Source organism: Solea senegalensis, linkage group LG19, assembly GCF_019176455.1.
Source record: "Solea senegalensis isolate Sse05_10M linkage group LG19, IFAPA_SoseM_1, whole genome shotgun sequence".
Lineage (NCBI taxonomy): Eukaryota > Metazoa > Chordata > Actinopteri > Pleuronectiformes > Soleidae > Solea > Solea senegalensis.
In genome coordinates this window covers 6,480,717-6,503,036 of record NC_058038.1, presented here as the reverse complement: position 1 = coordinate 6,503,036, position 22,320 = coordinate 6,480,717, and the positions used below count along the sequence as shown (strand labels likewise).

The following is a 22,320-nucleotide window of genomic DNA, read 5'->3' as shown; positions in this document are numbered from 1 at the left end:
GCCAGTTAAAAAGACTGAAATGAATGTAAACTCATGTAAATGTAAATCTCAAGGTAACTCCTGGTATATAATCGTAGCTCGAGGAGGACATTTTTATGCAAATTGATTTCACCCAAAATATAAAGAACTCTCGTCACTTTGAAATGATCTCCCTGCACCTCGCGCGTCCCCATTAACATTGTAGCCGCAGTGTCTCCCACAGTGCAACACGTACATGCTGTCCAATAAATGATAATGAAAAAAAAGAATAATGGCAGCGTTCAGTGAGAAAATTACCTCCCCAAAAACCCACCAGGAGCCCACAGGTACCTTCACATGCAAACTGAGCTTTTATTATTAAGCCGCTTAACTCAGCAGCCAAACTAAACTGAAGCTGTGCCTCACTGTCACCGCACACAACTCCCCACTGGTGACATGAAGCGGTCCAGGTGCTGAGTGAGCACATTAGGGTCAAGTAATGATTCCTAAATGCAGTAATCAAAAAATGTCCTCATTTCCCCCACAGCTATAGACTGAGGAGGTTAAGTTAATACAAATGAAATCTAAATGTAGAATAGATTATCTGTACATGTTCCCAAACAAGGTCTTGTTATTGCTGCAAACGTGACCAGTGCCTTAGAGTGACAGTGAACTTCGAACCAGGAACAAGGTCATTTAATTCATTGATGAGAACTTTGTGATACGCTTGTCAAATCTGTGAAATGGGTGGGCAAGAAAAATGTGATCCATGACCTCAGAGGGCAGTCAGCTGGTTGAGAGGCTATAGAACCTGAAATCACTGCAACTCGAGTGGGCCTGATTGCAGTCAGGGGAAAAAAGGGTGTGGTAATCAGACTGAAACCACACTCAGGTCTGCACTACATCTTCACGTCTACATCTACCGTGTTACACCACAGAAAAAAATATTTATATGACTTTTCCCCACCCAGTTATCTTACTGTGGTTTCTCCCATTTTCCCCCTGTTAAATTGATTTAAAATTTAGATTTTAGGGGGAAATTGTACCTGAACTAAGGACAGACGATGTCAATGTCACAGCATGTGTAGATTATGAAGCTCACTGAGGCAAATCTGGGCTCGTAAGAGCTGAAAATGTAACAACGACACATCATATTTTTTTTAAATAAAAACTTGTAATATGCAATGACTGGCCGACAATATAACATAATGCTGAGCGCATCACGTAACAATCATGCCTTGACCATTCATATCCAGGATGAAACTGTAAGAAGAAGTAAGAAGCTCTGAAAGTACACAAAGTATATATAATAGCATTGTACATAGAATAAAGTATATAAAATTGGGTAGCATACATGTAACAACATTGTGTTTTTGTTCTAAAGACACACTAACAGGTGCCAGTCCAACAAACAGTTCTGAGAGAAGGGATATCTGTACACTGAATTATGTAGCATACTTAGTCTTTAATTATATCAAAGGTTACTTACCATGTCGATCCAAAAATGATTAACTGACTCTATAATGTAATATAAAATTATTACGGGGAATACAAATAAAACTAATTCACTTTGACTTGATTAAATGTTTTTTATATATATATTTTACATGTCACTGTGCAGTAAAAAGTGTTGATTGTGTTGAAGCAAGTAGTTTAAAGGGATAGTTCAGGTTTTGTTGAAGTGTGGTTGTTTGAAATATTGATCATACAACAAGCATTCCACTTCATTTGTGAACCAGCCTGGGTGACATGTTGGTGACTTAATAAAATCTACACCTGCTTAACTCTACGTTATCTTCAGAATAATATGTTTTGTTTACCGCTTTTTCTCACACTTAGACAGCCTTTTCTGGCTGGAAACTGAAGTTTGTAAATGGCTCACTCTCCCGCACCAAAGTCCATTTAGAAAAACAGTGGCGTTCTCTCACAGCACACACTGCATCTGTAAGTTACTCGATATGTTTTCCTGTGACTTTTGTGTTTTAAATCTTTTGTTTGGGTTTACTGAGGTAGCACAAAGTTACCAAACGAGGCAGCAGTAGGCAAGTACGTCCAGTTTTCTGCTTGTTTAAAATGTCCATTTTCTAAATTGACATTGGTGTGAGAGAATGTGTGGTTTTTTTGTTTTTTTATTAGTTTCCAGCCATAAAAGTATGTCTAATGGCAAAATAAATGCCACATGAGCACGAAACATACATAGTTTTTATCCCACATTAAATTTAGAATAACAAAATTGAAACTAGTTTTGACAGACTTTGCAATTATAAAAAAGGCAAAGAAAAAAAATCTATCAAATCCATGTCAAATTGAATTAAACTTAGTGATAGTAATGCAGAGAGACGCCTGTGTTTTTTCAGAAAATACAAAATCAAGATTGCAAAGTGTGCGTGCATGTGAAGCCGTGGATTTTTCCAGAATTCACTCGTGTCTTCCACAGTTTGAAAAAAACGCAGCTGAAGTCACGGTGAGTCGACGTTTCTGTGTCCGACGTCGGAGACGTCACGTACATGGGAGGAGCCTCCTGACGCATGAAAAGTGATCGACAACAACCGAGTTCTGCTAACAAACAAGCTGTGCTCTCAGGGATCTGCGTCTAAATACGCTGGTAGAAAAGAAAAGGACGCGGTGAAGCGACGGCCAGCTACGGAATCCCCAACATAACATCTTTTTTTGCTGCTTTTACAGAACAGTGATTTGGTGAGTTATTTAAAGAATTCATGATAATAACGGAAAGCGACCTGTCGCATAGATTGAAGTCGCTAGCTTAGCCTGCTAACAGTGAAGCGCTGTTAAATTTGGTTAACAATTCATTAATTTCACAATGTTTTTTTTTTTTTTTTACCGTGTGAACTGTGAATGTTTAATATAAAGTGAAACAAATGTGTGGCTCTGTCTTTAACGTTGGCCCTTGGTATTATAACACATTAGCTAAGCGATAGCATCTGTAAAAGCAAGAATGTACTGACTTGATGTTGATAAAAAATACACTATGGTACCAACCATGACCGGGTCTATTCATCATTTGTCCAATTACATCTCTGCCACATAACCGTAAACAACGTAATCTGGAATTATGTAATCAGCCTAATCGTGTGAGGCTAAGTAACCTAGCCTGCTTAGCTTAGCTGTGTGGGGGCGCCCAGCATTTAATTTTACGGAAACGACATAAAGACAGTGTCAGTGTTAAAGGCATAAACAACATAACTTCTAATAGTTATTTTGTCGGTTAACCTCGACATGACACCAACTGTCTACACACCTTTATTGACAGAGCTACATCTATAGCTAACGTTAGCTAGCGTGATAAAGCAATAAACTCTGTTAAGTGATGACTAAGTGATCTTGATTTCTGGTGCAGATGTTCAGACTTCTCAGGTATGTCAAACTTTAATAATCATTAGATTAGTTGTCAACAGTGTTTAGAAATTGACATTTGAATATACTTTTCTTTCTATGCTTTAATTATGCTGGGGATAATGATTTAAAAAAAGAAATAATAGTCTGTAAATGATGCATAACAATTTCTAAAACTTACTATTTATCTCAGTCTTTTTAGTTACTTTTTTAAGTCCTCCATGGGGCATTCAGTATGAAATCAGATTAATGTACTTAAGCCTGGTTGTTTATGATTTGAGCAATAGTTTTGTGTAAGCAGGTTCAGGTGAGCCTTAGCTTCACACTTGGCTATTGGTCAGTAATTCATTCGTTGTGTAAATGAGTATGATATGAGTAGGGGTATCGTTTTGGTGATATACCGTCGTGCTTGTACGTACGGTTCCATAATCGATTCACCAGGGCAAATATTGATATTTTAATTAATACATTTACGCTCTCCAAAGTAAACAGTCCCTACGGTGTCGGTACTTCATTTTCTCCTCATGGTTGTGCTTCTCAAATTAATGAGGGAAACTTGGGTGCAAGTTACTTGGCCTAAGAGGGAGTTTACAGCAGGATAATGTAGTATGTTAAGAGATGCCCTATCAACATTCAATTCATAGACTTCATGCACATTGTTCTGTAGGTTGTGAATAAATAGAGAATTCCTGCACTTTTTTAACTTTTCACTGATGTTTTGTTTTCTTTAGATAGACAGATATCGGGATGTATCACTATATGATTCTCTTGCAATATGTTGATTATCACAGTATAGTTGTTATTATATGATAATGTTGGACCATATATTGCATATCCTGTGATTCCCACTCCTAGATATGAGTATAACAAGATGTGCAGGAAAGCTTCTCCAAATAATGTCCTTAAAGAACAAATTGAAACCGCTCTTAATATGGAGGAGACTGGCTCAGTGGTCTTTTAACCAGAAGGTCACAGGTTTGAACCCCAGCTTTGTTTGTCCTACATACTGATGTGTCCCTGGCCAACACACTTGACCCCAAGTTGCTCTTGATGCCTGTGCAGGCAGCTTGTTGAATGTATATGAAAGAGGTGTTATAGAGAAAAGACCTTGCGCATGAATGTGCTGCTGTATGAATGTGTGGGCGAAAATGGGTGAATGGTAAAAGCGGTAGTGAAAAGCAGCTTTAAGAGGTCATCAAGACGATAGTATATGTTATATAAACACAGACCATTTACCATTAATCATATACCCACATAATGTATTCAGAGAAGAACAGTACTTGGTGTTCCTACATCACTAAACCTTTTCTTTCTCCTGCAGGTTGATATTTTAACTGTGATGGAGTTTCCAGATTTAGGTGAACACTGCTCTGAGAAGACATGCAAACGTTTAGGTGAGTATCAAAATATCGCAGTGCGATCAAAGTTATGATATTTATTGAGATTATATCATGTAATTATAGCTCTGAGTAGCTGGTGAAGTCCAATCTGTGGCGAGTGAGGTGCTCTCTGATTGCTTGAGGCTCTGTGTAAGGGGCTGTTCACATGTCACACTAATTACATTCCTTGAAATGGAGAGGCAGGCATGCATGCATACTCAATGGTCTCTGTAGCTCTCACTATCCTCTGCCCTCTGCCTTGTGATTAAAACAAAGAAAGGTGTCTATAATGTCCTAACATCCTAGTGCAGTTTATAAAATATGATTTAGTCCTGCTCGTTTATTCAAGCTACATTCCAGTTCTGAAACTTAACTTGCTGTTACAGACTTTCTTCCAATGAAATGTGATGCCTGTCAAGAGATTTTCTGCAAGGACCACATCACCTATGCAAATCACCAATGCACATCATCCTACAAGAAGGTAAAACACGAAGGGCTATGATCAGTTTAAACAAAGAAGTTACAAAAGTGTTATTTGCTCTTATTTGTACACTGTTGAGATTTTGTCTTAAACTCTTCACGACTTCAACGCCTGACTTTACAGGATGTCCAGGTCCCAGTCTGTCCTTTGTGCAACACCCCCATTCCCATCAAGCGAGGCGAGATGCCCGACATTAAAGTCGGTGAACACATTGACCGGGACTGCAAGTCGGACCCCGCACAAAGAAAGAGAAAAGTATGAGTTAAATACATGGACACAACATACTACACTGAATAGTACAATTAAATAAGTGGGCTCTTTTTTCCCCCCAGATTTTCACAAATAAATGTTCACAAGGAGGCTGTAAGCAGAAGGAAATGATCCGTGTGACCTGTGACCAGTGCCATCTAAATTACTGTCTTAAACACCGGCACCCACTAGACCACGATTGTAAGACTGATGACAAACCTCTGTCCAAACCTGGGTGGGTACAGTAACACCACACCTTCATATAATGCTGCTGCTCTGTCATGTGATAGAACGCAGTAAGAATGGTTGTATTTAATGTTTTGTTGATTTTTTTCACCCTTCACTGTACCTTAGACATGCTGCTGTAATGAGAGCCCAAAGTGCTTCCTCCAACTCTGCCTCCAGCTCTAGTTCTGCTTCAGGAAACTCTCGGCCTGTTTCTAATGGTGTAAGAGCAAACTCTAGAGGCAGCCACAGTGGGTGAGTGCTCTTACTCTGTGGATTCAATTATTTAATAAAGCCTCATATTGTAGATGCCTAAAAGTGTAATGTTTCCTCCCCTTGGTTCTATTTTTGTGTCCTCCTCCTTTCAGGACTACACAGCAGATTCCTGCTTCTGTTTCAGCACACAGTGTGATACCACCTTCAGCTTCGTTTCAAGCCGGCATGGTATTTGACATGGTTTACGTAACATCACATGACGTAAAGATTCTCCCCCAATGTGATTAACATGTAAACACACTGGTCGTGTTCTGTCCTTGCAGACGGAGGAACAGGCTTTACAAAGGGCTCTGGAGATGTCCTTGGCTGAGACCAGGCCAGCAGTGCAGCCGACCCTCAGGTAAGGAGACTTTATTCAAGCCTTTAACGCTAAAATGAGATGTTTTTTTTTTGTTGATTCTGGATTATATTCGACCAGTGTTTCCCAAACTTTCAAATCACAATTGAGTAAGTTTGTGCAGTCTTTTGATATCAGCTGATCTGAACCTGTTAGCTGTTCCAAGGAATGAAGAATGAAATGTAATCGCTGTTTATTTTCTGTCATGTGGAACAGCCTCCCCCTCTTAGTGAGATCTGCTGATTTCTCTAAAGCTGTAATGCCTTCTGAGGAAACTTTTTTGTTTGTTTTGGTTTTTTTTATGTATCTTTTTGTCACTTTGTATGGAGTTTTGTCCTAATTTTATGTGTTTTCTTGATCGATTGTGATTCATTTCCTGATAAAGGTGCCTCTTTGACTAGCACCTAAAGAGATTCAGTTGATAGACTGAGCATTTAGAGGGACATAGTAGCTCAGGGAACAAGGGTTAATTTATGTGCAAATTAGCATGTTAACTTTCTGTCATATGAGCTCAGTAGTGCAACATGAAAACACAGTGATGATTTTGGCCTTTATTGTCACTTTTTACAGCAACTTTAATGTGTTTTTGAAAGTAGCTTGAAGGCATTTTTGTTCCAGCTTGTGATGTCTCCATTTGAATGTTTTTATTGGAATATTATTTGACTTGGAGGAATTCCTTAGCTCCACAGGACGGAGTGAAATATTGGCGGCATTTCTAAGAACAAATCTGGTATTTTTAGGTTTTTAACTTGTTTTTCTTTCTTTTGTGTCTCAGCCCTCAGGAGCAGGAGGATCTGGCTCTCGCTCAGGCTCTCGCTGCCAGCGAAGAAGAATTCAGACGCCAGCAGCAGAGACAACAGGTACCCGGAAAGCTTAGCCGTCACTAGCATGCTAACAGGAACGCATGTAGGTACACTGTTTTCATGGCAACCAGTCCTCTTTGAACTTAACTGGCAAACCAAAGATGGATCTATATTCTATTAATTTGTAATGATCTAAAATGTATTTGTCTCTAACGGTGTTTCCTTTTTTCTTTCAGGGGAGAGAATCCAAACAGTCCAACTGCAGCCTTTCTTAGTTAAAATTCAAGCTGTGCTATTTACTAGAATCTGCACATTGTGTGACATCAATATCCAGGATCAATGATTGTTATATGAAGAAATCTTTCTCATGGAATTCGCTCAAGATGTTTTCCGCCTTCTACAATACAAGCACATACTGTATTTTCCTCGCAGGTTCTTTTTATTTTTACCAGTGATTTTGCTCTGTATATATATATATATTTTATATGCTAATCATAACAAATCCATTATATTACCACATATAAATATTGAATAAATTATTTGAAAAGATGCCGCCTGTGTCTCGCCACTGATTCAGATTTAATGAACAGTGTTTGTTTCATAAGCAAACTGAAACTATACTTCATGATAAATGTGTTGAAGGAAGCAAAACGTTTTTTTTTGTGTTACATTTAATATTTTTATTGTTAAGTAAACTAAGAAATTGCGTGCATGAAGGTGCCAGAACAAAAATGTGAAGAGATGTTTAAATTTTCACTCCTGCTCAATTAATCGAGAACTGTGGATTTGATATTGGAGTCAATCAAATGTAAAGAAATTGTAGTCCTTCCAAATCATATGGATCTTTTGCTTCGTTTTACATTGTTACAGTAATGACAAATCATTTAATTGTGGATATCATTGACCCTCATGTGCAATTATGTTGAGTTTAAGGAAGGGGAAAGGGGGGGGCAACCAAAAGACAGTTCTGTCAAACACTAGGCGTAAATAAGAGAAAATAAAGTATACTATATTTTTATATAGTATACTTGATATGAAACAGATGCACCTGAATGGAGGAAGGTTGTACGTTTGTAAAATAGCAAGTGTACTCGTTCTGAGATTCCAGAGAGATTCACTTTAATCGGATGAATTTGATAATTGGCTCAGTGGTTAAGACCGGTACCCTGTGTGCAAAAGACTTCATGGTCTCAAGTTCAACTCCACCCCTGGCAGGTTGTACTCCATTCCCTTGTAAGTCGCTTTGGATAAAAGCGTCTGCTAAATGACATTTAATGTAATGCAATGTCAGTTATAGAAGCTCATGTACAGCAGGGGGCAGTATGACTTCATGGTTTATACTTAAGAGGACTTGCCTTTACAGACATTCAGTTGACACATTCAATCTAATCGGTTTTCCTAATTTTTAATTCTAAAATGCCAGTATAAATACTCTCATTTGCTGCCATTTGTGCGACATCGTTAAAGTCCACTAACACGATTTTAAAAGTCCACCGACGGCCAGTGACCAGTGATGCCAGCTGGTGAAATGCCAGGTTGGATGGGAGATGTGCTCTGACAGTCGCTGCCCAGAGACATTTACATAATAATGTTTAATAAGAGAGATCGTACAGCTGCAGGACAGGACCTCGCCGACCCGCTGTGAAATATAATAATGTCACAAAAACACATATTCGCCCTCCAGTCTTATGTATGTTCCCACACATATATATATATATATATATTTAGTGGTTTATGGTTATGTGTATACGATAGTATATGTTATATAAACACAGACCATTTACCATTAATCATATTCCCACATTATGTATTCAGAGAAGAACAGTACTTAGTGTTCCTACATCACTAAACCTTGTCTTTCTCCTGCAGGTTGATATTTTAACTGTGATGGAGTTTTAGGTGAACACTGCTCTGAGAAGACATGCAAACGTTTAGGTGAGTATCAAAATCTTGCAGTGCGATCAAAGTTGTGATATTTATTGAGATTTTTATCATGGTATTTTATCATAGTATACCTTAAATCTTTGTCCTAATGCTTCAACTGTATACGCAGCTATTTATACGCTTTTCATACAGAATAGTGCTCTATATATACAGGATAGAGAGAGATCCTCTCCTGTGTTGTCATTACAGACACTGCCTCCAAAGAGAAGAACAAAAATGTCAAGGAAATGTTAAGGTTGAATGTTTGTACAACACTGTCTCTGTGTTTCCCTGCAGATCTTTCATGTTAGTCTTGTGAATGCTATAAATAGTGCCAGAAATGAAGGTTAGGGCCGATTCCACTCAAAACCATACGGCAAGTGTGACGTCTAGATGGATCATTATTTGAAATTACAGACAGTATGTCTTTCACACATTAGACCCTAATAGTTCATATATGTATAGATGCTGGGAAAAGATTTAGCCTCTGGCATAATGAAGACAGAATGGCTTTTTGCCATCAAGCACTCTCCTCATCCCTGAGGGTTTTCACCTGCATCGTGGAGCTTGACGCATGAGCTTGACACACCTGGTCCCTGTGACACAACAACATCCACTAAACACGCCGTATATGGCGTCCTGTCAATCTGCAGCGATGCTGGACACGATCTGGTTTTAAAAGTTTTAAGGGTTTGGTTTGTTTTTGAACAAAGTTGTCAAGGATTGTCTCATGCAGGGGGTGGGGGGCATGGTTCAGTCCTGTCAGCCATTAAATGTGGCCTTGAGTCGACTGAATGCCTCCACACAGTTTCTAATTCAACATATGTGACCTTGCCGTCATGCATTCTTCGTGTGTCAAAGACAAATGTGCAAATGTCAAAGATTGCAATTCAAGACAAAGTGAAATGGATTTTATTGTGCACGTTAAAAACGCATTGTCATCTCTCATGTTCTTTTAGGTGAACACTACAAGATGATTCACACCCGAGGGGACGTTATCTGTTACACAACTATGATGAAATAAAATGATGTTAGTATGATGATGACGCGCTACGAAAGGTGCAAAATTGAAAATGGGCGGCTTGCTGTTGAGTGGATGCCATAGTCCCAATTGACATTTTTGTTCATCTTGGGTTCTAACATGTTCCCACCATGTTTTGTAGAATTTGGTGCAACTTAATTTTGGCTTGCTTTTCACCTTAGGGGGCGCTATAGAGCCCTCGGGCAACGCATGGCACTATGCCAATATCACATTTTTGTTTTTATGTGTGCACACCCCCTCAAAAATGACCTTAAGCTGTAGAACATTAATAATCATTATAATAATAATGATTATTATTATAATCTGAAGAAATACAATAGGTTCATATTGTATTGAGCCGTTTCAGCCCCTGGCATTTGTGCTTGAGCAGACGTGTGTATTTTATTTGACTGAGAAAAAAAAGAAACCATCAGAGCAAAGTTAATGAACTACAGGAAGGAAAGAGCAGGAGAGGTGGAAATGAGTGAGACCACATTTCAGGGTTTGCTGCGAGTTCATCACGATTGCAGTGATCACGACGTTGTAGTTGGAAGACGGAATTTCCGAGACGGTGGTGGGTGGCAATGTTCTTTCAAATGAAACACCTCCACACTTGTTAATTGTACTTAATCTGACATGTTCCGGCTAAATACAATACATCACTTAACAGGTAGCCAGTGTTTGATCGATCCCCTTGTTCTGTCTCTTGACAGTTGAGTGGAAAGGTTTTCCAGGCCACGGACAACACCACTAGGATGAGTTATGTTTTAAACATGTTTTGAGGCTGTGAATTCTCCACATTTCTGTGGGAAAAAAAACTGTAGAATGACTGCGGGCGGGCAGGCAGGCAGCAGGTGTCGGTCTTCAAAGTGTGAAGATGCTTCCCAGCAGAGGACTTATGAGGCGGGAAGCTCTGACACAGCTTCAATTTTCCCAGTGTGACAAGTGTCACTTCACAACGCGGCGGGATAACGGAAAAGTGGATCACAACGAGTCCTTGAGAGGATTATTTTTATTCTTGTTTCAGGCTGGTATGCAGTGGAGTTAATGTTAAAAACACTGACTTTACAGTTCTATACTGTAAATGTCTTCGTCTGATAATGTCATATTTAACTACGGATGGTTTAATGCTGCCTTTTATTGGGGTTGCCACGGCAACTGTATGGGATCTTCATCTGCTCTCAGTCCAAAATTGGCAAAAAAAAAACAAAACAATGGCCGTACGAAATGACTTCAAGAGACTCTTCTGATCGTCTTCACCTGATGCAAGAGCCTATACTGACTTTGGTAGCTGTAGGACACACAGGTCCCAGAGTCACCTTATTGCAACGCCCTCATGGCTAACGACAATATGATACGTACATTTTAATTCCATGTTAATTTGGGCCACATTGTCACATGTCGAAGGCCTCCAAAAAGACACATATTGGGTAGAAAGAGGAAAGATAATCGCTTCGCACAGCACCTCAATTATCACCCCGTTAAGATGTCACTCCTCTGCACTTCACCTGCGATTGACTCTGTGTCTCATTTCTCCAACAACAGTTTCACACTTCACTAAACCTATGCCATGGAAACAGGAGCTTCTGCTTCGACTACATGCCACGATCAATAGTTCAGCTCGCTGGGGTTCTGTCAGGAGCGACGTGTTGGGCAGATTGTTTTCAGGACATCATGCACGTTTGTTTACAAAAGATACAAAAACAAAAAAACAAGGAAGAATTAAATTGTCTTGGTGCTGCAAAAAACAAAACAAAAACTAACACGTTAGACATATTATGACAGCATTACTGCTCTTCCCGGGTTTTGCTGAAGCAATAACGTGGCGTAGTGTGAAGTGTTAGGTGTTATTTACACATTAAATTCATGCCAATGTGGCAAAAGCATGTTGACTACCACCGACATACCCAGCTTTATTGTGTATTTGTCTCTAAATGGGACTATAATTAACATCAGAATACCTGAAACTAGTGATTGAGACTCTTCAGGGAAAACGTTTGTTATTCATTATGGAGGGTCATTTTACCTGTAATGGCTTTATTTTCTTGATGCAGAGACTGTGTCCATTATTTCCACTCACTGTGGCCACTTTATTAGGTACAGAGTTCATCTAATGAAGTGGCACGAGTGACATTCGGGGATGGTCTTCAGCAAAAGCGTGGCTGTTTTCTTGAGTTATCTTTTTGAATCATTGAGCTCTGACTTCTGGCACTAGCAAGGGCTTTTTTGACCTGAGAACGGTGGAATATAGTTTTCTTTTTTCACACGATTCTCGTTGAACTTTGGAGACGGCTGTGTGTTAAAATCTTAATAGAGCAGCAGTTTCTGAAATACTCAGACCAGTCTGCTTGGCGAGAATCACGCCGCATTCAAGCAGGTCATCTTGACCATTGTCTCTTACATGTGATTGGCTGGGTCGAGTGTACCTAATAAAGTGACTGTGTGCGACATGTCCAGTATACAGTATAATACAGTATAATATAATAAAAGATAAACAGAGACATCCAGTCAGTTAAAATCATTTGACCCATTTCAGAATCCACACAGATATTATTATTACACTGTAGCTGCTCAACAGATTGTTTTTTTCCAACCTATACTGGCTTAAACTTCATCAATGAAGGAGCATACCGTGTTCCCTAAATACACAATTCATTTGATTTATCACTCAACTCTGACAAAACTGAATGCTGCACATCTCCCTGTTTTGCTTCTTTTAAAACAGGAAGAATTGAGCCTTTGTTCTGTGATGAACAGCTGAGACTCCGACTGACGCACTAGACTGGAACATTTCCCATGTGTTTGCATCCAGCCTTCCAAATCAAGTACTCTGTTCTTCTTTCCCCTGTTTGAAGTGGTGTTTCTGATGGTGTGTGAGTGCTCTCTTTTCCCGCCGATCAATTATGTCAGCCGTGGCGTTTGCTGAAGGATTCTCCATGGAGCACCGAGTGCTGTTTGTTATGTATCAGTGTAACGTTGCAGACAGGATCCATCCATACTTTCAGCTTTCTCATTAAGGTGCACTGAAAGGGCAAAATCCGTGTAATCATGGTTTTATTGGGATTCAACAAAAAGCAGTGTGAATGTGTGGGGTGCATGCTGCAACAAATAGTATGAAGGAACACAGCAATATCCCATAATACAAGTAGTGACTGTTGACCTAAGAGGAGGAGATGGTGTTTGCTTCTCCTTTCACAGCTCAGGCTCGACACAGTGGGGTCAATGTTTTCACCCTCTATCAAAAAATCTAAAAGGTTTAGTATCTGTGAAATTGTTTTTACAGGTTTCTTTTTTGGTCCAATATGCTCCCATACATTTGAATTTAATATTCTAATGCTTTCTCCTCTCATGATCATCTGCGTGTTATTCATTTGAGTCAAAAACACTAAAATCAATGATTCTATCGACTAATCACAGCAGCACTATGATACTGTCAACCCCATTATGCACACGGTGAACTCTCTCAACTCATCCCACATGCCTCTTGTTTTTGTAAAAACAAAAAAATAAAAAAGGTGCTGGATCTCGGATAAACAAACCCTAGACAAATCTGTCATGATTAATGCTGATTGCAGACACAGCATTATGCATTTTAGTTTCTATGACAACCTCGTGTGGCTTGGTCCCGCGCTGTGCCCGTGTTGCTAATTTGCAGGTGATGGCTGTATTATTGTCCAGAGGCAATCTAACCTTATCATCCGCGATGAGTCCGCTGATGAGTTCCGCTGTACATGTCATTTCCCATTAGGCGCCTCATGTGACTCGCCGTGTCAGCGCTCAGTGCGAAGAAGATGACGGGGTGTCTCTGAATCCACCTGACCTGAAATAGACATACTTTTCCATGACTTTTGCACCAACACACATTTAATAACATACTAACACTAACATTTCAAAGGGAAACTGAAGCTACAGTTCCAACAAGGCAATGCAATATTGAATGTTACACAGTCAGTTGGTTACATGCACTCGACCTGACGCCGTAGTCCGACTAAGACAGGCATACTCTGGACAACTTGCAGAGTAAGAGTGGCCGTGCATTTCTGGGTCTGCCTCCATAGGTGGCGCTGTATCTCCCTATAAGCTAGCGCGTATTGAATCAGTTTCCTGTTGACCTTTACGTCACAGGAAAACAAATTAGATCGAGCATGGCCTCAGTTAGTTTGCCACATGGTCACTCCTCACTGGATTCCCACAGGGGCCTCACTAAGTACATGCATTTCAATCCACTGTTAATTATCCTCTATTTTAAGCAGAGCCTCATTCAGCCTCTGAATATTCTGTCGCGTGTTGGTCAGCATCTGATTTCTGCAGAGCCCCATTAAGCCTCTGGTATTCATTCATTCATTCAGACGGTCAATCATCTGTCGGTCAGCGTGTGATTTCTTTTCGTGCAGAGCCTTGTTGAGTCTCAGATTTTTCTCCTTTGACTTTTCAGACAGTCAATCTACCGCCGGCCGGCCGCTACTTCCTCCGCAGCCTCTTTGAGCCTCTGATTTTCATTTGTCAAAATGTCAAGACTTATCTGACAGAAGAAATCCGTCCGTCCCAATGCGTCAAGCCCCTCTCTGCTGTTTCTAACGGAGATGTTTCAAAAGCATTTATCAAGCATTCAGCACTTTTTAAAGAAATGTTCAACTCTTTATGCAATCAAAAAGAGTTGCACTGTTGTGATCAGCTGAGAAGTTATTGGTGAATTTTAGTGTTTTGATTTAATGTTTATTTTCTGTCATTTGTCTCTTCTTCTCTTCCACTCTGGTTTAGTTCCACTTTAACGAGTCTATCAGTATTTTTGTCACACATTTACAATGGAAGCTGGTACGACACAGACGCTCTGATTCATTCATTCATACATTCATTCATACATTCATTCAGTGGTTGCACTTTCCTCCGCTTCCATCAGCTGAGAGACGGGGTCACTGCATGTCACGGGCTTATTGCATGTCGTCCTGCCTGTTTTGATCCTGTGTTTCTAGAGATTTAAACCCCACTTTTTTTCGAACCGCAGTCAAGCCGCAAGCTTTCCTCTTCATCTCAGAAAGGATGTGAAGTAGAGACAAACAAATAATTCTCAACGTTGGTCTCTTTTCTGAAACTAACACATGATAATTTGGATATGAATTAATGATACATAATGAACATAATTACTACATTTCATTAATAGGTTTCAAATTAGAATAAGCCCATAAAAGTATCACTGTTTCAACAGATATTTCATAAAATGCCAGAATCCTAGTTAATTGTTTCCATTTTTCCATGTTTGAAATCTTCTACAGAGGAATCTGAATTTGTCCGTTTTGTTCCAGCAAAGCACTGAGCATCAATAGATCTGAGGTTTAGTAGAAAGAATAAATATTTATTTTTTTTGGCCTCAAACTTCTTGTTAATAATTAAACGTGGACTGCTCAGTGAAACGTCATCCCTGTCAGTGTGGAAATCAATAAGGTGTGTTTTTTGCCATTCTTTCAAAGGCATTCATCTGCAGTTGCCATGGAAATGATCACACGATACAACACCTGGGGGTATTCCCGTGTGTTAATCTACTACTATACAGTGAGACCAGAATCCACAATTACAGCCAAATTAAGATGTTTTATTTTGGCTTCTGTTATTCTTTTAAAAATGAAGGTGGACCTGGTACCAGTGGGAGGATTTAATTAAATGTGTTCACAACTGGAACTAATCACAATAATTCAGTATTCTGCAGGTTTCAACAGTAAAATACACAACAGACAAAAGTAAGGATGATTGAAATACATGTGCGAGTGACAGCTTTGTAAATCATACAATAATGGAAGCTTGTTCTTGTTTACCTCAGGCAGTGCCATAGTGTGCTCATGATGTTCCAACCAGCAGTTCTCTCAGTGTCGTGTGGCGTGTTGATGGATGTAAGCTGACAGGGGTGCAGACAGCATGTCAAGGTTTACGTTCGGAACTGGAGGAGGAGGAGGAGGAGGAGGAGGAGGAGACGACGTGTCAGACTGATATTACGAGGCTGCATCGTCTGTATCTTACGGACTCACGACCCGGGACTGGCCACACCCTGTTGATTTCTGTGTGACCGGACTTCACAACCAAACCAGCAGGTAAATGAATGAGAGGAAACTCACTTGTTAAGGTTTCTCCATTATGTGGTAGCTGTCCCCTTTAATTAAGGACCCACGTGCACAGAAGGGGTATAGATCCTTCATTAGTGAGGACAGTGGCCACTGGGTGCACATGGCAGTTGTGATGGATTGGTGGAGGTATAGTGGGAAGCAGGAGCCAGGAGGAAATCACATCTACATGTGGACTTTACAGTCTCATTTCTTTAAGACTGGAGCAAGTAGAAGAAGAAGAACTTTGCACTGTGGACTGAAACTCTGACAGCCTGCTGGATGTTTTCATTTATTTATTAGAATGTTTCCTCCCACAGTCCAAAAACATCCAGATTGGAGGATTATGCGAGTTGGACACTATAGATCAGGGGTGTCAAACATACGGCCCGGGGGCCAGAACCGGCCCGCCAGAGGGGCCAATCGGCCCACAGGATGAATTTGTTAAAATTTCACACTAATCTAAACGTAATGTCAAATGCTCCAGATACCCGTGACTAAATGTTTGTGCCTTTATAGATCCAGTGTGCTGTGTAAATAGTAAATTTAGGCATGATATTGTTGAAATTGCACTTTTGCACTATTTCTCAAGAAATTTCATGTTTTGTAAAATTATCCTTCATTAAATGTAAAACAAAGGAGAAAAAACAAAGGGGTTCTTGTTGTTCATAAGTTATTATGCTATTAATAGTTATTATTGTTTTACTATTTTTACTGGTCCGGCCCCCTTGAGATCAAAATGTGGCCCCTGACCAAAAATGAGTTTTAAACCCCTGCTATAGATCATGGGTGTCCAACTGGCGGGCCGCGGGCCACATGTAGCCTGCCAATCGATTACATGCGGCTCAGTCACTAGCTGCCAGTGAGGTGATGGAATATAGACAGAATATATTTGCTAGCAATATTTTTTATAATAGTAATGAGACATTTGGTTGTAATTATTGCTTTATTAAATGTATTACACTCAATATTAAATTGTATATATTTAAGCTGTTTTAATTGCAGTTATCCACGTTGTTATTTATGTCATTTTTATTGTGAAGTATACATAACTTTATATCAAAACAAGCAATTCTGTCTAATGTCATCACTATATTGCCCACCTGCTACTGAACAACTGTTTTTTCCACTTTCTTTCTCTGGCCCCCTCTTTACCAGACAAGATGCTCATTGGCCCCAAGGTCATTTGAGTTTGACACCGCTGCCCTAGGTTGATTGCAGGTGTGTGAGTGGATGGTTGTTTCGCTCTATGTGGCCCTGTGACGGACCTCTCACCCTGGGATTGGCACCAGCAGCCCCTGTGACCCTCATGTAGAGGATTAAGCGGTAGGAGATGGATGAATGGATGGAACTGCCTCGTATATCAGTCACATTTCTAGCGTACTGAGCACACTGGGGCCTTTAGTAAGACGCCTGTCAAGTGATCTGTTGGACAGACTGAAATCAAAGGACTCTTCCCTTTGATCACTGTGTTATTATCGTTGAAAACGAAGACGCCTCCACCACTGTTTAGGTTTCTCGATGCTCTAGCATGTTTTCCAGCTAGATTGGACCTTCGTCAGGAACATGGGGATGTGTTGCCTCCAACTCAAAGTCGATCTCTAGATCAGAAATAGTTAAGCAAGTGTTTTTCGGCACATGATATCTGCAGAACCATCTGCAGCAGAGTCTTTGATTTCCACACGGCCTCACTGAGTATATTCGTTTCAATTTGCAGACCAACAACCTAACCCTCATTGCAACCAGAATAACCCTGTCTGGACTGCAGATCAATGGCATTCAAAACAATTAAGACTGTGAGGAGTGATTCAGCTGCGTCTCACTCCGCCAGTGTCAATGTAGACTGTTTAGCATTATCTTAATGCTGCAACTTGGCTCAGTTCATTCATCAGGCCAACCCTAAGACATATTCTGTACAAAACAAAACGGCGACTGAACTGGCTGCATTATCATTTCTGAAGAAGGCACTGTTTTACCTCAGGCTTGTTGCAATAATCTGAAATAATTTGATGTAATTAGATCAAAGTAATTTGTTTGCATGAATTTCCCAGTCAAGATATACTTTACTTACTTACATGCTTCACATTAACTATAAAGTGGAAAATCAATGTTAATTAATCACGATAAACTATTAAAAAAGTCACTGTTCTATTATTTACTTTAATAATCTTTTCACTCTATTACAATAGTGTTTAAATATGTTTACTGCCAACAACTGAAGTAAAATGTCAGAATAGAGTGTTCATCCAAGATTTAGGTTTTGTAATGGTGATGAGGAAAAAATAAGCACATGCATTTTTGGCTTCATCCTTCATTTCCCATAAGCCATTACCCGCATACCTACATTTAAATATTTGCAAGTCACAAGAAAGTATAAATGTCTATATCCATATCCGATGCTTGATTTTAAACACTTCCCTATGTCACTTAATTCCAAGGGATAATAAAGTAGGCTTTAAAAATGAGAAATGAGATTGTGCCTCATAGCCAGTGATACAAAGTATCTACATACATTTATTTAATTCTCTGAACTTTAGTTCTAGTCCTTTACATTTCAAAGGGAAACTAAAGTTACAGTTTCAATGCACATAAACATGCAATGTAATATTGAATATTAGGCAGTCAGTCGGTTACATGCATAAATTGAGCTAATGCCGTAGCATTCTGATTAAGACAACTTGTAGAATCCGAGTATACGTACAGAGGAGAAAATCAATTTATTGGCAGTGTATGTCTGACTCCGCCTCCGTAGGTAGCGCCATATCGCTCTATAAGCTAGTGCGTATTGAATCGGTTTCCTGTCACAGAAAAACAACGGTGAGATGGATCGTGCTGTAGTTCTGTATGTTTCAGTCGTCGTCTTCTACTTCCGGGTCAAAGAACGCGGAGGAAATTTTGTCCGAGTCCGACTCCGGTCCAACTTAGCTTATACATGTAATCGGACTATGAATTGCATTATCCAGGTATGTTAGTCCGACTAACACTATAATTGTCTGTCTTGTTTACATGTCATTAAGAAAACCAAATGATTGTCTTAGTCTGACTAAAGTCTGACTTTTAACAGTGTTACAGCTCAATCTTCAAATGTTACAAATGACCGAGTTAATAAACGTTCTCCCATAGTGACACCAAAACCAAAGCTGTTGTCCAGCTAGACTGGATCTTCATCAGGAACGCCAGGATCTGTTGCCTCCATGAGTAAATCAAAGTCAGCCTCGATCTTCTGCAGACACAAATGCAGCTGCTGATTTCTCGACCGCAGATAGTCAATCAAGTGATTCTCAGTGCGTGACTTCTGCAGAGCCTCCTCCAGCTCCTTAACTTTGTTTGTCAGATGTTGCATCCTGTTTGCCTCAGCCTCCGATTTCTGCAGATGCTCATGTAGCTTATGATTTGCAGACTGTAGATAGTCAATCAAGTATTTGTCAGCCCGCGATTTCTGCAAAGCTTCATGGAGCTTCTTTATTTCATTTGTCACATGGTCAATCCTCATCGGATCAGTCTTTGATTTCCACAGGGCCTCACTGAGTATGTGGATTTCAATTCGCACACGGTCAATCCTCTGTTGGTTATCCGCTGATTTCAGCAGGGCTTCATTCAGCCTCAGAATTTCCGACCTCTGTTGTTCAGCGTCTGGTTTCTGCACAGCCCCATTTAGCCTCTGGTTTTGGTTATTCAGACACTCAATCCTCTGCAGAGCCTTGTTGAGCCTCTGATTTTCATTTTTTAGATGGTCAAACCTTTGCTGGTCAATGTGCGATTGCTGCAGAGCCTTGTTGAGCCTCTCATTTCTGTTTTTTAGATGGTCAATCCTCTCTTTCTCATATTGTAATTTCTGCAGAGCCTCCCTGAGGCCCAGATTTTCATTTTTCACCTCGTCAATCCTCTGTTGGTCAGCCTGTAAATTCTGCAGAGCCACTTGGAGCTCTTTTATTGTATTTGTCATACGGTGTATCCTCTTCGGGTCAGCCTCTGATTTCTGCAGACAGTCGTGCAGCTTCTGATTCTTCGATTTCAGATAGTCAATCAAGTGTTGGTCAGTCAGTGATTTCTGCAGCGCCCCATGGAGCTCCATAATTTTATGGGTGACAAGGTCAATCCTCTTGGGATCAGCCTTTGATTTCCACAGCACGTCATTGAACCTCTTAATTTCATTTTGCAGATGGTCAATCCGCTGTTGGATATCCCCAGATTTCAACAGAGCTTCAATGAGATTCTTATTTTCATTTTTCAAACGGTCAATCTTCTGTTGGTCGGTGTGTGATGTCTGCAGAGCCTCAATGAGCCTTTGATTTTCATTTCTCAGATGGTCAAACCTCTGTTGGTCAGCTTCTATACTCCGCAGGGTCTTGTTGAGCATTTGGTTTTCCTTTCTCAGGTGCTCTGTCCTCTGTTGTTCAGCCTCTGATTTAAGTAGAGCCTCCTTGAGTCTCTGATTTTCATTTTTCAGATGATCTGTCTTCTGTTGGTCAGCCTGTAATTTCTCCAGGGCCCCTTTGAGCCTCTGATGTTCATTTTTCATATGCTCAATCCTCTTCTGGTCAGCCTCTGATTTCTCCAGAGCCTCAATGAGCTTTTGATTTTCTTTTTTCAGAAAGTCAGTCTTCCGTTGGTCACCCACTGTTTTCTGCAGAGCCTCATTGAGTCTCTGATTTTCCTTTTTAAGAGGGTCAATCTTCAGTTGGTCAGCCTCTAATTTCTCCAGAGCTTCATTGAGTCGCTGATTTTCCTTATTTAGACAGTCTATCCTCTGTTGGTCAGCCTCTGATTTCTGCAGAGCATCTTTGAGCCTCTTGTTTTCATTTTTCAGACAGTCAATCATCTGTTGATCAGCCTGTAACTTCTGCAGAGCTTTGCTGAGCTTCTTGTTTTCATTTGTCAGACTGTCGTGCATCTCTTGGCCAACCTCTGATTTCAGCAGAGCCTCACGGAGCTCCTGAATTTCGTTTTTCAGGCTGTTAATGTTTGTCAGGAAGAAATCCATCTCTCTCAATGCATCAAGCCCCTTCCCTGTTCCTAAATGAATTTATAAATTATTTAGCATGCACTCTGGATTTTGTTTGAAAGAAATATTCAATCAGACGTTGGTACTGTTTTGATCAGCTGAGATGATTGCTTCAAATATGCCATTTCTTGTGTTTTAGGTCAGTTGCTCTTGGCATCTGAAAAGTTTCATTACTACCTTCTTCTTCTTCTTCTTCTCTTATTTGTCTCTTCTCCTTCACTTCCTGTCCGCCTGCTGGTTGGTTAGTTGGTTGGTGGTATGTAGAGGCCATTAGCGTCCATAATGAGAATGGTCAGTTGGTTGGTTGGTTGGTTGCTAGTTCTGTTCAACCAGATACGGCACCTGTAATGTTGCATTCCCTTTTCTTCTGACAATAACTGCCAGCAGGCTGCACACTGAGAGGTGTAACGCTGCCCCTCTTCACTTCTTGATTTCTACAAAGCCCTTCCTTATTTTCCCTTTAAAGGATCAAAGGCCTCTCCCTCTTCTTGTGTGACAGGCTGGTGCTGAGCAACAATGCCGTAAAGAAACTTCAAGGGTGTTTCGGGTCGGGCTGTGGGTGGCTCTATCAGGGAGGATGGGATGAAGGGAGGCGGGAAAGAACGACTTTGAACTGTTATAGGAGCTTTGAACTGCATAGGACTAAGGACTGTGCTGAAAAACTTGAAAGAGGGTTCTCTCGGGTCCTTGAAATCCTTGAAAGTTCTGAATAAACAATAAAGAAATTCAAGGCCTTTCAAAGTTTTTGAAAATTGCCCTAAATAGACATGGGTCATTGAAAGTGCTTGAATTTCGTGCAAGTTAAGTTGATATTTAGGTAAATGTCTCGCTTGTTTGTTACGACGCCACCTACTGTTTCATGCCCTGCATTGTTTGATGTACATTGACTACTCCTGCGCAGAACAAGCATCACGTTGGAAATTACTAGTGGTGCTGTGGATGTGAGATACCATGCCCAAGAACAATCACATGTCCAGATGCAGAGCATGCTGCAAATCAATAAAAGTGGAAGCGGCTCTTACAAGTTGCCCTCCCATCTTAAGCTGTGTCAACACATTCATTCCTTGGAGGGAATTGGTCCTGGAAAGTCATTTAAAAGTCCCTGAATGTCAATGTCAACCATGGTGAAATTTAATGAATTTTTAATTTTAATAATCATCACTTTGTCATTAAGGTAGGATTGGCATTTATTCATGCAACTGGTGTGCCCACGGAAA

General features: G+C 40.2%; 2 protein-coding genes across 5 annotated transcripts in view; both read left to right on the top strand.

Moving 5' to 3' along the window:
- The first annotated feature begins 2,475 nt into the window (after window positions 1-2,475).
- zfand2a (zinc finger, AN1-type domain 2A) lies at window positions 2,476-7,611 on the top strand. 3 transcript variants are annotated; one of them, XM_044051891.1, is made up of 10 exons: window positions 2,476-2,655; window positions 4,634-4,706; window positions 5,078-5,172; window positions 5,296-5,427; window positions 5,505-5,656; window positions 5,776-5,901; window positions 6,015-6,090; window positions 6,186-6,262; window positions 7,035-7,165; window positions 7,299-7,611. In XM_044051891.1, the coding sequence occupies exons 2-9, from the start codon at window positions 4,652-4,654 to the stop codon at window positions 7,144-7,146; spliced, it is 825 nt and encodes a 274-aa protein (XP_043907826.1). In that variant the 5' UTR covers window positions 2,476-2,655; window positions 4,634-4,651; the 3' UTR covers window positions 7,147-7,165; window positions 7,299-7,611. The 3 variants fall into 3 exon arrangements, with proteins under 3 accessions (XP_043907826.1, XP_043907824.1, XP_043907825.1); XM_044051889.1 differs by having other exon boundaries at window positions 2,477-2,655; window positions 7,035-7,119; XM_044051890.1 differs by lacking the exon at window positions 2,476-2,655 and having other exon boundaries at window positions 2,676-4,706; window positions 7,035-7,119.
- A 1,244-nt stretch (window positions 7,612-8,855) lies between these two features.
- Window positions 8,856-22,320, top strand: part of galr2b (galanin receptor 2b) — a 28,770-nt gene continuing 15,305 nt past the window's right edge. Inside the window, exons 1-2 of one of the 2 annotated variants that reach the window (XM_044050291.1) lie at window positions 8,856-8,997; window positions 15,822-16,089. The gene's annotated coding sequence lies outside the window, so the exon portion shown is untranslated. Of the gene's footprint in view, window positions 8,998-15,267; window positions 16,090-22,320 lie in introns of those variants that run through there. The other variant, XM_044050290.1, reaches the window with a different exon arrangement.